This window comes from Salvia hispanica, chromosome 3 (assembly GCF_029641045.1).
Source record: "Salvia hispanica isolate PSC_SH4W2 chromosome 3, Shi_PSC_v1, whole genome shotgun sequence".
Lineage (NCBI taxonomy): Eukaryota > Viridiplantae > Streptophyta > Magnoliopsida > Lamiales > Lamiaceae > Salvia > Salvia hispanica.
In genome coordinates this window covers 60,875,027-60,895,447 of record NC_142694.1, presented here as the reverse complement: position 1 = coordinate 60,895,447, position 20,421 = coordinate 60,875,027, and the positions used below count along the sequence as shown (strand labels likewise).

The following is a 20,421-nucleotide window of genomic DNA, read 5'->3' as shown; positions in this document are numbered from 1 at the left end:
GATCTGTTTAGTCTTAATTGTTATTCATTAAAATGGTTTAGATTCAGTCTGCTCTGTTCCGATTTGGTTCATGTGATTTTTATTCTGAGTTTTTACGCAATTTGGTTGAAGAAGATGATGTCGCTGTTCGTTAGTACCAGAGTTAGTTGTTTTGCCAGCTTTTCGTCCGTACTCTGCTTTTTCAGTCATGGTCCCCACGGTCAATTTGTTTCCCAGGTCTAGGTGATTAGAGTAGTTTCTTAAATCCAGCGATAGATCGAGTAGTTTTTGAGCATGCTTGTTGTTTCGCCTAGATCCAGCTGTTAGCGTAGTAGTTTTTTTTAAATTCCCAAGTTAAGTTTATTTTCCTCAACCCGAGAAAAATGCGTGGCAGCAGCCAACCCCAAAAACAAGTCCAAATCATTGAACATGATTATTACGCATCCATCTCTGTGGGATCGATCCCTACTTCCCTATACTAGGTTTAGTAAATTGGTTGAGGGTTTTTTGAAAGAGTGATCTGTGTGTCCGACGACCAGGATTTCCTACGACCAATGAGTTCCTAGACCGCGTGATCTAGCGGATTTGCTGGACCAAGGGAACCTGTTAAATTCCTTCTGTGCGCACCGTGAGATCCACCTCGTTTTTCAAATGGCGCCGTTGCCGGGGAGGGATGGCTTTTATTGTTATTGCGTTTAAGGATTTGGTGTAAATATTTTAATTTCTGTTATTTTCTTTCTCTTTGACAGTTTATGAACGCAGGCTTTCATTCTGGAAGTTGGGCGAGCTCATCTGGGTCAGGGAGTGGCCAATACAAGTGGCGAGTCAAGGAATCTACATCTTACATCACCACCAGATCAGGATTGAGGACGGAGGATCCATTCCCGTTCGAGTCAGAGAGTGAAAAAGAGTGGAATTCGTCGACAGAGGAGAACCCGGAGTCGTCAATAGAACCAGAGCATTCCGAGACCGAGGAGGAGGAGGACCCGAATATGGCTCATCTGATAGATCCCGATCCGGAAATAGGGTCGCTCACCGCACATCTCGACGGTGAACCCGCTCATGCTATAGTCTCGAACCCACGACGGAGGGCGATCGATATCAAGACGAATGTACTCGGAGTTTTACCCACTTTCTCTGGGCGAAGGAACGAATGCCCTTATGAATTTTTGAACGAGTTCAGTAAACTATGCAGCATTCAAAAGCGACCCAACGAGGCAACAGAGGAGGACTACCGTCTTCGGGCAATTCTGTTTGCTCTCAAAGGGGAGGCGAACACTTGGCTGCTAAGGCTCTCACCGGACTCGATCAACACGTGAAAGGACTTTAAACTAGAGTTTTTGGATTACTTTTTTCCGTCCAACAAGACGAATGCCTTGAAGAAGGAGATTCAGGAGTGCAAGCAGGAATACGATGAGTCTCTGAGTTATTATTGGTCCCGTTTCAAGGGGCTGCTGGATGCTTGTCCGAACCACAGGATGATAGAAGCAGAGACTTACTATCTGTTCTACGAAGGTGCAAACCCTGAATCAAAGGACTTGATGAACTCCTCGAGCGGGGGAAATTTTACCAAGAATAAAGCAAGTGAAGCTCGGGAAACCTTGGGAAGGCTGATCGAGGCGAAGGAGGCCTATGATAACCCGCGAAGCATATTGAGGAGAGGATCAGCCAATGCAGTAATGGAACAAGAAGACAAGAAGGTGGAAGATAGGATCGATAAACTGGAAAAAGCCTTGCTAAATGCAATTGAGAAATATAATCCGCATGCTCCAGTGGAAATTGAGAAACCCCCTGGTCAAGAGGAAAGGCAACTTCAACCGTATTACGGTCAGCCCTGCGAAGGGGAGTGACAGAGGGATGCTCCATGGAGGACTCACCCAAACTTTAGGTGGACCGACCATGATCAAGGCCAGCCACCCCCACTTCAGCTCACGAATTATGCACATCCTCCGGCGAGGCAGACCAACTGGTCAGGAAAAGGTCAAGAGGGACAATTGCAGCTGGGGTACAGGAATCAAGACCATACTAATTGGGGAAATAGGAATCAGAACAATCCAGGGAGCTCCTATGTGCCACCTCATCAGAGAAATAACCAAGGGAACTACCAGAATTCCCAACCAAATCATCAAGGGAATCAAGGGTCTGGTAGCCAGTACAACAACCATCAGGGAAATCAAGGGTCTAATAACCAATACAACAATCATCAAGGTAACTATCGTCAGAATCAAGGCCAAGGACCGAATTCTGGTCAATTCAACTCCAGACCACAAAGGAGTTTGGATGACATGGTCCATGATCTAGTGAATTCACAACAGTTCATGCAGAGTAACCTACACTCCAACAATGACGTGGTGCACAAGTTACAATATGCTCAGTCTGAACATAAGGCCGCCATGGACATGATGACAAAGCAACTGTCCCAGATTGCAGTTTCCTTGAACGAGATGCGAGGAAATGAAGGAAAACTTCCTGCCACCGTCAAACCACCAGACCGAGCAAACATTAGTCAAATTACCTTGAGGTCTGGGCGGGGTTATGAAGGGCCGACGTTGGAAATTGATGAGGAAGTGCCTATGCAGACTAGTGAAGGAAAACAGAGTCAGCTGCATCAAGAGGAAAGCTCTAGACCCAGGGAAATCCTTGTTCAGGAAGACCTCCAGAAGGGAGATTTAGGGGGATCCCTACCTCGACCAAGGGACCCATTCTTCCTAGACCCCGAACCTGAAAAAGTGAGCAAGGAAGGAAAACCATTTCCATACCGAGGGGAAGCGAAGAAGAAAAAGGATGATACAGAGGATCTCATGGAGATTTTTAGCAAGTTGGAAATCAACCTGCCATTCTTGCAAGCCCTGAAAATGCCTGCTTTCAGCAAGTTCATCAAGGAGTTCATTGCAGAAAAGACCAAGCCAGATGGGAAGATTGTGATCGGGGAGAATGTGTCTGCTGTGATACAAAAGAGAAGGATGCCCTCAAAATGCACCGACCCAGGTATGTTTACATTACCCATCTCTCTAGGGGACATCAAGGTCGAGCATGCTATGTGTGATCTAGGGGCGTCAATAAATGTTTTACCGCTTTCGATCTATAAGAAATTGACTGGAGTGAGGATGGTTGCTACCAAGGTAGTGATCCAGTTAGCAGATAGAACTTGCATCTGCCCTGAAGGAGTGTTGGAAAATGCTATAGTCAAAGTGCATGATTTTCTATATCCTACTGATTTTTATGTGATCAAGATGAATGATAATGAGTCTGCTGAGTCCAGTGGTGTACTTTTAGGGAGACCATTTTTGCGTACCGCTAAGACCATTATCGATGTCTTTGATGGAACAATTTGCTTGGATTATAACGGGGAGAAGTATACTTTTAGCATAGATGAGGGGATGAAAAGGCCTTTAGATGTTGAGAATCTCTATGCTATTGATGTTATTAACCCCTTGGTCCAAGAGTATCTTGAGACAGAATTGATGCAGGAACAAATCGACAACTCGGAGTTGAGTCATTCGATTGACAGAGAAGTTGTAGGATGGTGTGCAGCAATGAACACAGTAGAATTAACAGATGAGGAACTCACGGAGGCCATTATGGAATTCTGCAGAAGTCCCGAGTCAGCCAAATCTAAGGGATCGGCTCACGTGGCTAGTCTGGAAAAATCTCCTGGGTCTGGGAAGGAGGCGTTACTAGAAATTGCGAACAAAAATCCCATGCCCCAGGAGACGAACGGAGCAAAGAAGGAATTGAAGACGCTTCCACCAGGCCTCAAGTACGCTTACTTGGAGGAAAATGAGACATCTCCGGTAATAGTCAACAGCAACCTGACCAAGGAGCAAGAAAAGGAGTTATTGGAAGTCATCAAAAGAAACAAGAAAGCAATAGGATGGACTCTCTCAGATTTGGTAGGAATAAGTCTGGATCTTTGTATGCACCACATTCGTTTAGAAGAAGATGCGAAGGCTCATCGAGATGCACAACGGAAACTGAATCCGAACATGCGAGAGGAGGTCCTAAAGGAGGTGTTAAAATTGCTTGCCCTAGGGATCATCTACTCCATTCCAGATAGCGAGTGGGTTAGTCCTGTCCATATGGTACCGAAAAATCTGGAATATAGGTTGTTAAGAATGAAAAAAATGAGTTGGTACCCACCAGACTAGTGACAGGGTGGAGGATGTGCATCGACTACAGGAAGTTGAACGAAGCCACAAAGAAGGATCATTTTCCCCTACCTTTCATTGATCAGATGCTGGAAAGACTGGCTGGCAAACAGTACTTTTGTTTCCTTGATGGATACAACGGCTATTTCCAAATCTACGTTAATCCAGAGGACCAAGGGAAAACCACATTCACGTGCCCCTTTTGTACCTATGCATTACCAAAGAATGCCGTTTGGATTGTGTAATGCACCGGAAACTTTCCAACGATGTATGATGAGCATTTTCTCGGATCTGTTGGAAGTATGCATTGAGATATTCATGGACGATTTCACCGTATATGGGAACTCATTTGATACTTGTTTAGCCAGCCTTGATCTAGTGTTACAGAGATGCCAAGAGAAGCATTTAGTGTTGAATTTTGAGAAATGTCATTTCATGGTGACTGAAGGCATTGCCCTGGGTCACGTGGTTTCTGAGAGAGGTATTCAAGTAGACAAAGCAAAGGTGGATGTGATATCAAAATTACCATACCCTACGAACCAAAAAGAGGTGAGAGGCTTCCTAGGTCATGCAGGGTTCTATAGGAGGTTTATCAAGGATTTCGCAAAAATCACGCAACCATTCACTCGATTGTTACATAATGATGTGGAATTCGTCTTTGACGAAGGATGCGAAAGGGCGTTCCAGTTGCTTAAGGACAGGTTAGTATCAGCACCAATTATCAGGGCACCAGACTGGAACCATCCTTTCGAGATAATGTGTGATGCGAGTGATTTTGCTGTGGGAGCTGTCCTAGGACAGAAAATTGATGGAAAAAGCTATGTGATCTTCTATGCTTCCAAGACGCTGAATCAGGCTCAGAAAACTTATGACACCACGGAGAAGGAAATGTTGGCTGTCGTATACTCGTTTGAAAAATTCCGACCCTACATCCATGGGTCGAGGGTTATATTCTTCACGGATCACACGGATCACACGGCGATTAAGTACTTGCTGGCTAAGAAAGAGTCTAAGCCGAGATTAATCCGTTGGGTGTTACTCTTGCAGGAGTTTGATTGGGAAGTAAGAGACAAAAGCGGGACGGAGAATAGAGTAGCCGATCATTTGAGCAGAATACATCAGGGGGAAACAGAAGAGGCCATACCCGATGCCTTCCCCGAGGAGCATTTGTACCTTCTGGAGAAATTTCCTCGACCACTTAACTGGGAAGCAGTTTTGGCTCTAACCGGTCTGGGGGAATCGGATAAGGGGAAGCGCACACTGAACGCAGAACCGTGGTTTGCTGATTTAGCCAACTACTTGGTCACGGGAGAGATGCCAAGTTCAGACGAAGTTTCCCGGGCCCAGAGGATGAAGATTAGAAGTGAAGCTAAATATTACTTTTGGGACGACCCTTACCTGTGGAAAATGTGCTCAGATCAAGTGATTAGACGTTGCATTCCCGAATGGGAACAAAGAGATGTGTGAATTCATTGCCACACCTTAGCATGTGGAGGTCACTTTGAACCGAGGAAGACAGCGAGGAAAGTTTTGGACAACGGTTTTTATTGGCCGACGCTAAAAAGGGATGCCTTTGAGTTCTGCCAATGTTGCGAGAGGTGCCAGCAGACGGGGGGAATTTCAAGAAGGGACGAGATGCCTCAGGTCCCGGTGATCGTGTGCGAAATTTTTGATTTGTGGGGAATGGACTTTATGGGACCGTTCCCATCATCTTGTGGGAACACGTATATATTGGTTGCAGTAGACTATGTGACTAAGTAGATAGAAGCTAAGGCCACCACAACATGCGAATCGAAGGAGGTGGCAAAATTTTTGAAGGCCAATATTTTCAACAGATATGGAGTTCCGCGGGCCATCGTCTCGGATCAAGGAACTCATTTCTGTAATCGCACCATCGAGGCTTTGATGAAGAAATATGGTGTTCACCATAGAGTGTCGACTCCGTACCATCCCCAGTCTAATGGCCAAGCAGAGATTTCTAATCGTGAGATCAAGGCGATATTGGAGAAAACAGTTAATCCGTCAAGGAAGGACTGGAGCAAGAGGCTCGGAGACGCATTGTGGGCTTACATAACTGCTTTTAAAACGCCTATTGGAATGTCGCCTTACAGGCTTGTGTTTGGCAAGATGTGTCACTTACCTTTTGGTATTGAGCACAAGGCGTACTGGGCAGTGAAAGAACTGAACATGAAGCCGATAACTTGCGAAGAAGAGAGGAAGTTACAATTGCAAGAATTGGAGGAACTTCGGCTGGAGTCATTTGAGTCTGCCATGTGGTACAAAGAAAGGACGAAGTTATGGCATGGTAAGAATCTCAGAGTTAAGGAACTTCATGTGGGACAGAAGGTGCTCCTTTTCCAGTCCCGGCTCAAGCTAATGCCAGGAAAATTGAAGTCTAAATGGATCGGCCCATATACCATCGTCGGCATCCGCGCAAACGGAGCAGTGGAGATCCAGGGAAGTGCTCCTAACTCTGTTCCTTTCCTTGTCAATGGTCATAGAGTGAAAGTCTATAGGGATAATTCCGAGTTGTGTGTGGTGGACGAAGTTCCACTACATGCACTCCCTACTATCGCCTAGACGGACGAGGGGATATTCTCGATGAATTCCTAGGTCAAGTAGTAGGTTAACAATTTTGAAAATACAAACTGAACCAGGATATCTTGGGAATTCTCTAAAGAAGTGTGTAAATAGTTTAATTACTTTTCCAACTTAGAAAATCCAAAAATATTTTCGAAGCACCAGACTCCGAAGGAAACCGATACTTTATACTCTAACCTTGACCTGGGAGTCTGGAACCTTCAATTTTTTTGTTATGTAGGGTCATGGTCTAGGGAGTCGTCTGGATGAGAATCTGAAGGAAGAAATCAGGGGAAACTTGAAGGAAGAGGTCAAGGAGGGACGGAGAAAATTTGAATTTCAAATCTGCCGATAATTATGGAAGTTGTACGGTTGCTTACATCATGCCTGCTACTGCACCATCCTTTCATCAGAAAAGAAACCGTCGTCTCTCTCTCTCTCCAATAATCCCAAATTGATGAGAAAAGAAAAAAAAAACTGAATTTACTCTCCCTTCTCTCTACTTTCATTCTCTCTCTAGAAAACAAACCCTAACCCAAATTCGACCAGATTTTCTTTCAATTTCAGATCTGCAGTGATGGATTCAACCCAACTCACCGGAATTTCACAAAGCACGGTATACGACCCAGCCCTGTTGGCGGAATTGACGCAGAAATTGGGGAGCGTCGAGAAAGCAAAAGAAGTATATGCCCTGTTCGTCGCTAGCCTGATGACGTCCGCGCCGGTCGTACCACCACTGACTACTCCGGCAGACTCGGCAGCACAACCGGCGAATCTTCGTGAAGAAAGACCGCAAGAGTCTACATCTCAACGCGCAGAAACCGCTTCACAGGAGGTGGAGAAAGAGGAGGCGGTACACAAACGGCCGAAGGAGATAGACCAACAAACGGCGGAACAGATGATGAGACAGAGAAGCACGGTGATGAGAACCCTAGTTTTGAGGGAAAAGAGGATGGTGAGGGGGAAACCCCTGTTTTAGATGAAGTTGTGGAGGGGGCAACCCCTATTGTGGACAGTATGATTGAGGGGGAAACCCCTATTGTGAAGGATGTTGTTGAGGGGGAAACCCCTTTGGAAACTGGGGATGAGACCCCAATTGATTTCAGGGGTGCGACCCCTGAGTTCGTGGAAGAGGGGGCGACCCCAAGTAGTGTCTGGGGGGAGAACCCCATTTATATTGAGGGGGCGACCCCAATAGTGGAACGTGAAGGGGAAACCCCAGAAAAGCTGTTGGAAGAAGCAGATCTACTTGCGACTGGAGTACCGGAGCCCGAGGGAGGGTGACCAGGATGAAGATGAACCTAAGATAGATGAGAGGGCAGAAAGGAGGCGCACCAGGAGGAGTCTCCTCGATGAAGTCGATGACTTAGTTCCTGATGCTGCGGAGGCAGAGGAACACCGCCTGGCCAAGGAAATGGCGAGAAAAGGGAAGACGGCGGCGACCTCATCTACTCGGTCAAGGAAAGCTCCCTCCGTCAAGGAGGTCAAGGAGACCCTTTCCCCTATAACCGAGGATCCCTCTATCGAGGAACAAGACGAGCCCATCCCTGAGCCCGATTATGAATCTGAAGAAGCTGAAGAAGAGCCTATTCCAGGACGTCCGGAAGTCTGGCTGACTAAAGAGTTGTTAGAGGAGATGAGGCAGTTCGACGATCAGAAGAGGACCGTAGTGTACAAGGAAAGATGTAGCGCTGAGAAGATGGCCAAATCTGGGAAGCAGTACAACTCAAGGGAGCTTAAAATGATTGCATGTGACAAGGAATTCCGCGCTTGTATCTATTCGATAGGGTTTGAGTGGTTATTACAGCACAGCCAGGAGAGGGTGCCCGTGGATCTAGCAAGGGAGTTTTTCTCCACCTTTCGTTTAAAAAACACCACTGATCTCGACGCGGATTCAATAACGTTCAGGCTTTTTAATGAAGAATATGAGATGAGCATCCAGGAATGGTCTCTGCGAATGGGGTTGTTTACCCAAGCCGAGGATGAAGAGGGGGCATGGAATGAAAGGATGATTGGAGTGCCGAAGAACACGCCCGGTTTCAAGGTGCAGACGGCATGGGAACTGATCACGCACCCCAAGGCGGGAACGTTTAAGTCCAGCTACTCCAAAGCCTCTCACATTGAAGACCGAATTCTCCGCTTTGCTCAGACGTTTGTCAGTTACAACTTGATGGGTACCGCAAATTCAGCTCTTACAACTACCGACCTTTACTTCACATGGTGCATGGCGAAAGGCGTGAAGGTGCACCTAGGCTATTGGCTGGCTCAGGCATGCCACCAAATGACGAGCAACCCTGCGCGTCATATGTATACCTGCCACCTCCTCGGCGCCTACCTCCAACGAAACATAGAAATGAAGATTGCCAAGGCCGCTCCGTTGGTAGTCATGTGCGAACCCCCGGAAGTGTTTAGTGTTGATTATTTTTTCAACAAGGGGTTGTTGCAGACTCATGGCGCTAAGACCCTCTTTTACTCGTTAGGAGACAAGGTAAAAGCAGAGCCTGAGGAAGCCGAGGAAGCCATGCCAAGTGAAGTGGTTGAAGAGCTACGTAAGGAAGTCCAGGATGTGAAGAAGGAGATGCAGTTAATGAGGAGGGAAATGATAAAGGAACTTGGTGGGATCAGAAAGGAATTGAACGGGAATCGGGAGGAAGTGAAGACCCTGAGGGGCAACATTGCAGATTTGGCGGTGAAGTGCGCCAAACAAAATGAGCGAATGACGGAAGTGGTGGAGCTTTCGGTGAAAATGTTGAAGTGGCTGCAGCAGACGCTCCCCTTGACCCAGTCGAAGGTAACTCCTGGGTCCAGCAGTGAAGTCAAGCAGCCCATTCAGAGTAGTCCCTCCGTCAGGCAACCGCAGCGATCGCTCAAGCAGTTGATCTCCCCGCCCGTTCCCAAACAAGTTCCAGCCCCATCTAAATCAAAGTCTATAGTGAGGAAGCCAGTACCCGAACAATCAGCACAGGAGGAGAAAGAGCTGGAGCAGCCAGCAAAGAAGAAAGTAAGGATGACCCGACCCGGAATCCCACCCCAGTCTGCCTCTCGAAGGAGCTAGCCCCAGAAGTGAATCACCACCCCATGACCAAGTAACTTTTAATTTTCATGCTTTCAGTTTTTTTTTTATTGTTATTTCTGTTACCTATGTGTGTTTTATAATTGTTTGTGTCTTCTCCCACTTAGCCCACTGCGTGGTCTAAGTGTGAGAAGTTTGTATTTCCTGTTTTATTGTGCTTTTCTCCCACTTAGCCCAATGCTTGGTCTAAGTGTGAGAAGTTTGTATTTTCTGTTTTATTGTGCTTTTCTCCCACTTAGCCCAATGCTTGGTCTAAGTGTGAGACGTTTTTGTTTTTATAACCTGTTTTGTTGTTTTGCATTGATCTCTCTGTTTCCCCCCTTCACGACGATGGCTTGGGGACAAGCTTGAGTGAAGTGGGAGGGGGAGAGGAGTCAATGCATTAATTTGTCTGCATGTTAAGAGTCTGTAAGTCTAAGTTTTGTCGCATGAGCCAGTGAATATAATACGGCATGATCCCCTTAGTGAGAGTAATTGAAAGTAGGAGGCATTTCAACTTAGAAGCTTTTTCCTTTAATAAGCCAAGTCAATCAGAGTGAAGTGAGAACGATGGAGGATGCTCTTGCTTACTTAGTTGTGAAGCCCTACTATAATAGCGAGTTATAAGCCTTAACTAACTTCGAGCTAACACATGTTTAAGGGCCACCACTGAATGCTTAGGGAGAAGAGTTGTGAAGGAGAAAAATGGGAAATTGGGTTATGAAGGTATAAGCTGGACGAAGTCCAGGGTAAGGTGTTATAAGCTGGACGAAGTCCAGAAGAGAGGAGGAAATGGAGGAATAAGCTGGACAAAGTCCAGAGAAAAAAAAAAAAAAGAGAAAAAAAAGAGAAAAAAAAGGGGGAGAAAATAATAAAAATTATATATAAGGAGGAATAAGCTGGACGAAGTCCAGGGGGAAGTTGCCTAAAGGGTAGGAACAGTAATAGCCTGACCCAGGAAAAGGAGGAACTCTCATAACCTGACGCTTCAGTGGTGTGGCAATAACTTAAGAGAGAATCGATCCTAACATCCCTGGTGAGGAATGAGTGACCGAGTGAATCCAACAATTGGGTAAGAAAAAGGGCTATCTTGACAAGCTGACAGAATGGCTAGGTAGAGGAAGGGAAAGGGCCTATTTGGAGGAGTGTAACCTATTGGATTGACCTTAATCTTGTGGGGACGGTTGCCTAAAAGTTGAAGCTAGCTCATGCATATGTGTTTATGTGTTCGTATGTTTTTCTTGAACTTTTTAAGTTTTTAATTGTGTCTAGGTCTAGGAGTCTGTCTAGAGTCCAAGGAGTCGGTCAGGGGATAACTTTGCTTGAAATTCGCGTTATTCTTTTTCTTTTTATTCTTGTCTTTATACTTGAGGACAAGTATGGTTTAAGTGTGAGCAGTTTGATAAGGTAATTTCATGCATCGGTTATATGGTGAAAAGCGTTACATTTTGCTGGGTCTAACACGGTTTATAAGCCAGGTGTGTGACATAATCGCTAGATCAAGGAAGTGCTGAAGGAAACGATCTAGCGAAGGAATGAAGTAAAATGAGCAGAAGCTAAGGAGAAAAAAAAAAAAAAGAAGGCGTGAAGGAGGGAGTCAGTAGCTGAGGGCAACAAAGTCTATCTATACCTCACTGGGCCCCACTTCAACGCCTATAAATAGAAGAGCATGCAACACACAAAGGAGGACTTTTTTTTCGCTCACTCTTAGCTCACACACATAACACACATGGGAATGGGAGATCTGGGGTAGCTTGGGTTACGAAGGGGTTCATTTCTTTAGAAAGTTTCAGTTGCAACACCGTCCGCGTGTGGGCGAAGATACAATCACTTTTATACTCAGTTTGTTTGCACTTTTACGGTCGAACTTCACTTTTGGGAGTCGATTCGGTTGTCGATGCTACTGATTATCTATTCACTCTGTTTGTTTGCGTTTATCTGTGATCTGTTCAAGTTGATTTACATAGATCCTGCTGTTGAGAGTTTATTTTGACAAGTTATATGTCGATCTCTGTTTTTGCTGCGGTAGTACTCGATCTGGGAATTTTGTTGATAGATCTGTGGTTTGTTGATTTATTGGAGGTTGTTGTTTAAATTTGAAGTTGTGAAACATTGGAGTTTGTGTCAGGCGCTTGGATCCGGAGTGGATTTAGCGTCTGAGGTTGGATCCGAAGCGAGGAGGTTGAGTTGTGCATGGATTTTGAGTTTTCCGCTTGCTTTCTATTTTACTTCGTCTAGCATCTGTGGATCTGTTTAGTTCTTAATTGTTACTCATTAAAATGGTTTAGATTCAGTCTGCTCTGTTCCGATTTGGTTCATGTGATTTTTATTCTGAGTTTTTACGCAATTTGGTTGAAGAAGATGATGTCGATGTTCGTTAGTACCAGAGTTAGTTGTTTTGCCAGCTTTTCGTCCGTACTCGGCTTTTTCAGTCATGGTCCCCACGGTCAGTTTGTTTCTCATGTCTAGGTGATTAGAGTAGTTTCTTAAATCTAGCGATAGATCGGGTAGTTTTTTAGCATGCTTGTTGTTTCGCCTAGATCCAGCTGTTAGCGTAGCAGTTTTTTTTAAATTACCAAGTTAAGTTTATTTTCCTCAACCCAAGAAAAATGCGTGGCAGCAGCCAACCCCAAAAACAAGTCCAAATCCTTGAACATGATTATTACGCATCCATCTCTGTGGGATCGATCCCTACTTCCCTATACTAGGTTTAGTAAAGTGGTTGAGGGTTTTTTGAAAGAGTGCTCTGTGTGTCCGACGACCAGGATTTCCTACGACCAACGAGTTCCTAGACCGCGTGATCTAGCGGATTTGCTGGACCAAGGGAACCTGTTAAATTCCTTCTGTGCGCACCTAGACGCTAACTCAACACCCCGATGCTGCCAACTTCTCATCCACCGACAGCCTACCATACGGCAATCTCCAAATAAAAATTGAGATGGTGGGGGTCATCCCCTCGTTCCAAATCAGTCCCAAAATCTCATACTTTGGCAGTCTCGTCCGGATGCTCTCCCAGGCTGAGGTCACAGAGAACTCGCCATGACTAGTTAGACTTTAACACCTCACATCCTTCGCCCCCACCTCGATTGGCGTGGCTCTAATCAGATCGATCGTGTAGAGAGGTACGCCAAACCTGAAATACAAGTCATGCAGCATATCTTCATCCCATGCATGCTCATGCCAATATGATATAACAACCTGAGATTGCGGAAAAATCATATTCCAGGACGCATAGACTCCGGATGGAGCTAGCTCCAAGCCAGACGTCATCCCTGAAGCTGATCTTCGCCTCACCCAAGGACCAACGAATATAATCATGCATGAATGACCAAATACGACGCAGACGACGCCAAGTAGGACTATCATGTGACCAACATGCAAATGTATGCAAATGACAAGGAAGGATACTGTACTTCTGGGTCATGAACTGGGCCCAGAGAGACTCCTGTGCAAGGAGCCTCCACCACAGCTTGAACCCAAAAGCCACTGCTACCTCCCGAAACCGGCGAATGCCCAAACCTCCCTCCGCCACTGGAAGGCAGATCTGTCTCCAAGAAATCCAATGCAGCTTCCTCTTCTCTCCCACCATACCCCAAAAATATCTGGCAAGAATCCTCTCCAGCTCATCAAGAAACCCAACCAGAGGACTCATCACCTGTAATATATGTGTGCTCTTAATCAGAGCCAGCCGTCCCCAAAAGCGAGGTGACGATGGGACCAAGTATGTATCCTATCTAACATCCATTGCCTGAGAGGCAAAAAGTGATCCGCTCTCCTCGCCCCCCGGAAAATCGGCACTTCCAGATATGTGAAAGGCATCTCCCCTCTCTAAAAGCCTCCAACGTCCTCCACAACATCAGCAAACTCCATATGCTCATCCACCAAGTAGAAGTGAGTCTTCCCATTGTTCACCATCTGACCAGAAACAGCAATGTAGTGATTTAGGCATCCCACCAGTTTCTCCATCGCCTCTTTGTGAGCTCTAGAAAAAATGATGATATCATCAGCATATGAGAGATGAGTGATAACTGGAGCCTTCTTGCGACATCTGTAAACCATCTCCTTATCCCCCTTGATCAGTCTATCAAGACATCTCGAGAGGTAATCTGCTGCAAGCACAAAAAGAGAAGGCGATAATGGTCCCCCTGCCTTAACCCCCTAGAGGACTGAAAGAATCCTGTCGGGCCACTATTCACCAGGACCAAAAACCAGCAGGACGAGATGCATCTGCTAGAGATGCATCTGCTAATCATTCCCACCCAAGTCGGTGAGAAACCCATCTTTTCTAGTACCCTCAGCAGAAAAGGCCACTGCACTCTATCATATGTCTTCGCCATATCTAGCTTGAGAGCCAGATTAGGCGACCTACCCCTACTGTTGAGCTCCTTCCCCAAATCATGTATCAGTTCCTGGGCAAGCAAGGCATTATCACTAAGTAACCGCCCCTTAATAAAACCACTCTGATTCGGTGCAATGACGAGGGATAGCAAAGGTGCAAGTCTCGATGCCAAGAACTTTGTGATGATCTTATTCGTGACATTGCAGAGACTTATCGGCCTGTAATCCCCCCACGTGAATCTTCGATATGAGGATAATCATAGTCGCCGTGAAGCTCCGAGGCATGAAAGCTCCACTGAAGAAGTCCCCAACAGTTGCAATCACATCGCCCCCCACAATGTCCCAACAATGCTGGAAGAACAAGGTGGAGAACCCATGTGGACCCGACACACTATCTCCACTAATCCCAAAAACTGTCTCCCGGACTTCCTTCTCCTGCAGCGCCAAGCACAAAGCCTCCTGGTCCACTGATTCCGGAAGGGTGTGGATAAGAGACAGATCTGGCTTCTCAGGATCTCCAACATCAGACGTCAAGAGCTACTGAAAGAAGGCTGCCGCAGAGTCCCTAATCACTGTCTCCTCTGTCAAGGTCTGCCCTCCTGCCTCTATGCTGCGAATCCTAGACTTGACTCTATTCTGCTTGACCCAGCCATGGAGGAACTTGGAGTTCCTCTCTCCATCCGCTGCCCAGCTAATGGCCGCCTTCTGCCTCCAGAACTCCTCCTCCATCTTAGTCACAATTATGACTCTGCTAAGGCCTTGTTCAAGTCGGCCCTGTGTGCTGATGTGGGCGTGCTGTCATATAAGATCTGAGCCTGTAGTACCGCCTCCTCGGCCACCCTTAGGTTCTGATGTATGTTTCCAAACACCACTCTGTTCCACACCTTTAGGAACTTCCTAACTCTGATAAGCTTGAGCTTAAGGTTCATCATTCCATTGAATCATGTTCTTTCCTCCCAAACTCTAGCAATCTCGGTCTTGAAGGTCTCGTACCTCACCCACATGTTCTGAAATCTGAACGCTGGCCTCATGGTCTGAACAGAGAACTGGCACCGCACAAGCAAGGGGGCATGATCAGAGCTGAATCTCACTAAGTGGGTCACCCTCGTCGTTGCAAACACCAATGTCCAATGCTCCCCGATTAAGATCCTATCCAACCTCTCCCAAAGCCCTGCCCTATACCATGTAAACATCGGCCCGTCGAACCCCGGATCTATCAACTGGCAGTCAGCTATAGCATCCGCAAAATCCATCATGTCTCTATGTCTGTCTGTATCACTCCCCTGTCATTAGTAAGGAATATGTTGAAGTCACCTCCCACTAGCCACGGTCTTTTTTCCACAGCCAAGGAGATGTCCCCAAGCTTTTCCCACAGCTCATGCCTCGTCTCTCTCGTGTGTCTGCCATAAACAATGGAGATGTAGATCGGGAAGGGGAATATTGCAGTCGTGACCTTGACATGTAGGACCTGTCTCGAGTCATCAACTACCTCCACCGTCCAATCCTCATGAGCTAAATTCCAAATATGACCGCTCACATTGGCCTCAATAAATCGAAGCCCATGAAGGTTCCTCCCCACTGTCGGCACCGCCCGTTGGGGCTCAATCACGACAGCAAATAAAATTTTGTGATCTCGAATTAAATTCTTCAGATGCCTCCTAGTGTGGGCGTTCGCCACACCCTGAGCGTTCCAAACTAGGAACTGGCTCGACATGAGGCCTATTTATCCGACCCTCCAATCCCTTATTCACTGATCGATTTGCCACACTTAGGAGAATACAACAGCAGTTGACAAATCTGCTCCACCGTATCCACTGTAACCCTAGACCCAGCAACCACTTTGTTGCAGAACAACCCAAGGATCAAAGCCACGGCCAAACACCACACTTCAAGTCTCCAGTCTTCCAGGAACCACCACAATAGGTCAATTGATCTTGACCAGAAACCAGGAGTTCCCTCACACTCAACTCACTCACTGACTCAGTGTATATACACACGCATAACAGAGGAAGAAGAGAACCACACTCTCAAGCTTGTAGCACAGAGAGCACCAGAGAAGAAGAAGCACACAAACCATAATTTCATCACTCAAGATTCAGAGAGAAGAGAAAGAGGCAGAATCGAATTAGGGAGAGGAAAGAGAGGCTGAGAGTATATAAAAGACTCAGCATCAACACCCCACCAGAATCTGCCACGTAGCTAGGGTTTCCAAGGAGTTGGGCTCCAGCCCAAGTTGCATCTTGGGCTGGTTACCAATGGAGCAGACTGGGCCAACATTAAAGGGCCATACTATTGCAGTTGTGAAATAAGAAAGGAAGAATTAGTTTTGATTAAGCAATTTGGTTGGATTTGAATTGTGGGTGTGTAAATGGAGTCGGTAGAAATTGATAATATGCATAGAAGGAATTTTATTGATAGTAAAATGAGGAATACAAAGATCAAACTCTATTTATATATCACATGACATGAGCTCCAAAATATCATGAAGAAGATGCCGACTAGATGCTCCAACTCAGCTCCTTCTAGATGCCTCCTCACCATTCTTGCACTACGTTCATTCTTCAACAGAGTCTTCATTGATGACGACGGACGAAGTCATTGATGAAGTCGTTGGTGCAAAAACTCTGATCCGAAACGTGGAGAGGGAAGATCAGCTGCGTTTGGAGGCGTTTCAGGAAATCCAAAGGAGCACTGCAGAGAGGCTCTCAAGTATTGGATCTCAAGGGTGCTCATTTGGTGTTGGACGATTTGATCCAAAGGGCATCTAGCTAGGTGCTTGCCCGCCGCCTCCTATAATAGCTATTGGGTCGCTGGTCAGTCTCAGGGTTTTGAACATTGAAATGAACAATATTGAGGAAATCCCACACACAATTCAAGGAGCTTCACGAAGACTATAACCGGCTAAAAGCACTCCCTGTCTGATTGAATCTCTGGAGATTCTCATTACAATAAGATCAGACAGTTGCCTACTTCATTGGCAAACTTAAGAGAGTAAGAGCTTGTGCTTTGCAACAAGATGAACATAAGTAACAATTTTGCAGACTTACAGTATCTGCCAAGGTCCATTGGAAATCTTGAAATGCTAGAGGAGTTGGATATGAGCAATAACCAGATAAGGTTGATGGGAATCCTCTGACTGTGATCTGACCGAAAACGTGTATCGATTTGTCTCCTCTTATGCACAAGGCTAAATAAGATTTTTTTTGTTAAGTTCATGGCTGAATTTAGTCAAGCAAAAGAAATCTTGGGCACAAATATGCTTTTTTTCTATGATAAAACCTAAGATGTTTCAGTTTGGAATATGCAGCATCAAATTTGTGGGTATTGGGGGGAAGTTTACACATCCACTAAACTTGTCTTCATATCATTTATATAATTACAGATTATTACTACTCCCTCCGTCCCGCTTAAGATGACACGTTTTCCTTTTTAGTTTGTCCCAACTAAGATGACACATTTTCTTTTTTGGTAACTTTCTCTCTCCAATTAATACACTCAACCACTTTTTCTCACTCCTATTAAAATATTCATCTTTCTTTATCTCTCTATTTTAATACTTACATTCACCTTCTCTCTCTCCAATTAAACACTTTAACCAATAACTCCTAAAATCCTGTGCCGGCTAAGCATGTCATCTTAGCCGGGGCAGAGGGAGTAATATTTATTGTTTTTTCAAATTTTTCCATCTGTTGTGAAGTTGGAGAGAAAATTTGTTGATGTGTGAATTTGTTGTAAACATTGTTTGATTCTGTCATAGATCATGAAATCATACGTCCGTTCTTGGTGATTTGATGCAGTCAGATGTCAGTACTTGATAGAATCTGTGCTACTTTTGAATTTGATTTGTTTGTGAGTTAATAATCATGATGTAGTGCAAATCTGCGGCCATTTTCTAGGGTATAAAACTATGTATTGTATTCTGCCAAACCAAAGGCAAACTATTTTATCTTTCTTCCATTTTAAGTATGTTTTCGGCCAAACTATCTGGCATACCAAAAACCATGAATATCTCTCAATTAATTTTTTGTGTATTGATCTTAGGTCATTATCACACTGCAATAGATCTTGTTATATGCAAATTGTTGGCATCAGTTATTTCTATTTCCATGATGTCATTTGCACAATTACAAATTTTAAAATATAAGATACAGTATAATATTTTTTGCATTAATACATTCAACTTAATTCATGATAACATAACAATGTGTCTTGTTATAATGCAAATTAATAGATATTTCCTGCAAATTTCTTCATGTGAACAGATTTGTTAGAGTTCTCAAAAAATTATTTTTGATTTAGTATATGATTTGTAAAAAATAAATTTAAATGAAAAGAGTTGTGTGAAATAAAGTTTTTGTGATATTTAAGTTTAGGTTTGTCAATTGTTATTGAAAATGACATGTGATGCTATAAATTTGGAATCTACACCATTATAATATTGAATCGATTTCATTAATTATAAACATTCAGTTTAGCACATTATAATAATAAATTGTACTCCTTCCCTCCCTTATAATTTGATACTATTTCACTCGACACATGTTTTAAGAAATATAATACTAAATGAGTTGAAAAAAGTTAGTGGCGAAAATAAAAATAAATGACAAATTTTCAGGGACAGATGTAGTAGTATACTAATATATGTTTAATTGTGAACTTTTTTTAACCACTCGTGAGCGAAAGATGACGATAAACTTATATGTTAAATTACATTATAATCTACTCCACATGTGACATTATTTAGGCTATAAATTAGAAAATTATAGAATCTTAATCAGTTCATAGATATGAAAAAAATATTGTTCATTTTTTATTAGTAAGTCTATAAGCATTGTAAACAAAAGACAAAAGCAGATATGAATAAAGTGTTTGAACAGTAGTGATGCTTAAGAGCATCCACAATAGCGGTTAGCCGACCGGCTAGCCGATTCGCGTCGCTAGCCGGTCGGCTAGCTGAACCATTGCAATCGGCCAGCCGAGAATCGGCGAAAAAATCGGTGTGGGCTAGCGGATTAGAGGGCGTTGGCCGATGCGCTAGCCGCCATTGTGGCGTGCCGATCGGCCAGCGCCAATTTTCATTTTCTAATTTTTTTTTTTTAAAACCTATATATACGCGATTTTAGTTTCATTTTCATTTGCACCACTTGTTTTAACGAGTTTTCTCTCTCTCTGAATTTCTGTACAAGAGCAACATCGAGTAACGCGAGTGGTAGCAGTGGTGGTGGTGGTGGTGGTGGTAGTGGTGGGGATACTGAGTAGTACGAAGATAAACGAGGCTATGGAGGCCTACATGAACCGCGAGCTAGAGCGGTACATGCGAAGGGTCGAACAGCAGGCGGTACCTCGCCCTCCACCGGTTGTCCACCGCCGTGATTGATCGGGATCACGTAGCTGCACATCAGCGGCTGAATGACGACTACTTCGCTTCGGACCCGCGGTTTCCAGCAACCATGTTCAGGCGGCGTTTTAGAATGTGCAGGGAGTTGTTTATGCGTATCGTTGACGCTTTGGAGCGTCGATATCTTTATTTCCGCTTCAGGCATGATGCGGCTGACAGACCCGGCCACACCCCTATTCAAAAGTGCACGGCGGCAATCAGGCAGTTGGCATACGGAGGCGCGACAGACATGTGGGATGAGTACCTCCACATCGGTGAGACGACTTCTCTGGAATGTCTGAAGTTTTTCTGTCAGGGCGTGATTCAATTTTTCGGTGAGCAGTACCTTTGAAGCCCTACCCCCCAAGATTGTCAGAATCTGATGCAGATGCACGGGGAGCAGCATGGGTTCCCCGGGATGTTAGGCAGCATAGATTGTATGCATTGGGAGTGGAAGAACTGTCCAACTGCCTGGAAAGGGGCCTACACGACCTGCTACAAGGGAAAGAATCCCACGATGATCCTCGAGGCCGTAGCTGATTACCGGCTGTGGATCTGGCATGCGTATTTTGGGGTAGCAGGGTCGAACAACGACCTCAACTCGTCGCCCCTCTTCAACGAGAAGTGTCAGGGCATCGGTCCAGCCATCTCATTTGTGGCCAACGGCAACCAGCATGATATGGGCTACTACTTGGCGGATGGGATATTTCCTAGGTGGCCTGTCTTTGTTAAGACGATTAGGCACGCGACGTATGACAAGAAGGCCTACTTTGCGGAACGGCAGGAGTCGGCGCGCAAGGACGTGGAGCGCGCATTTGGTGTGCTCCAGTCTCGATGGGCGGGAATTAAGGGTCCAACGCATTTGTGGGATATCAAATGCATTGCTGATATAATGTACGCCTACATTATCATGCACAACATGATCGTCGAAGACGAAGGCGTACAAC

General features: G+C 45.1%; 1 protein-coding gene across 1 annotated transcript; it reads right to left on the bottom strand.

Annotated features, from left to right (window-relative positions):
* Positions 1-13,587: 13,587 nt before the first annotated feature.
* LOC125210528 (uncharacterized) lies at positions 13,588-14,826 on the bottom strand. The gene is made up of 4 exons (XM_048110071.1): positions 14,671-14,826; positions 14,332-14,601; positions 14,052-14,219; positions 13,588-13,917 (listed from the first exon to the last, which is right to left on the bottom strand). Exons 1-4 carry the CDS (start codon positions 14,824-14,826, stop codon positions 13,588-13,590), a joined length of 924 nt encoding a protein of 307 aa, XP_047966028.1.
* Between the last annotated feature and the right edge of the window lie 5,595 nt (positions 14,827-20,421).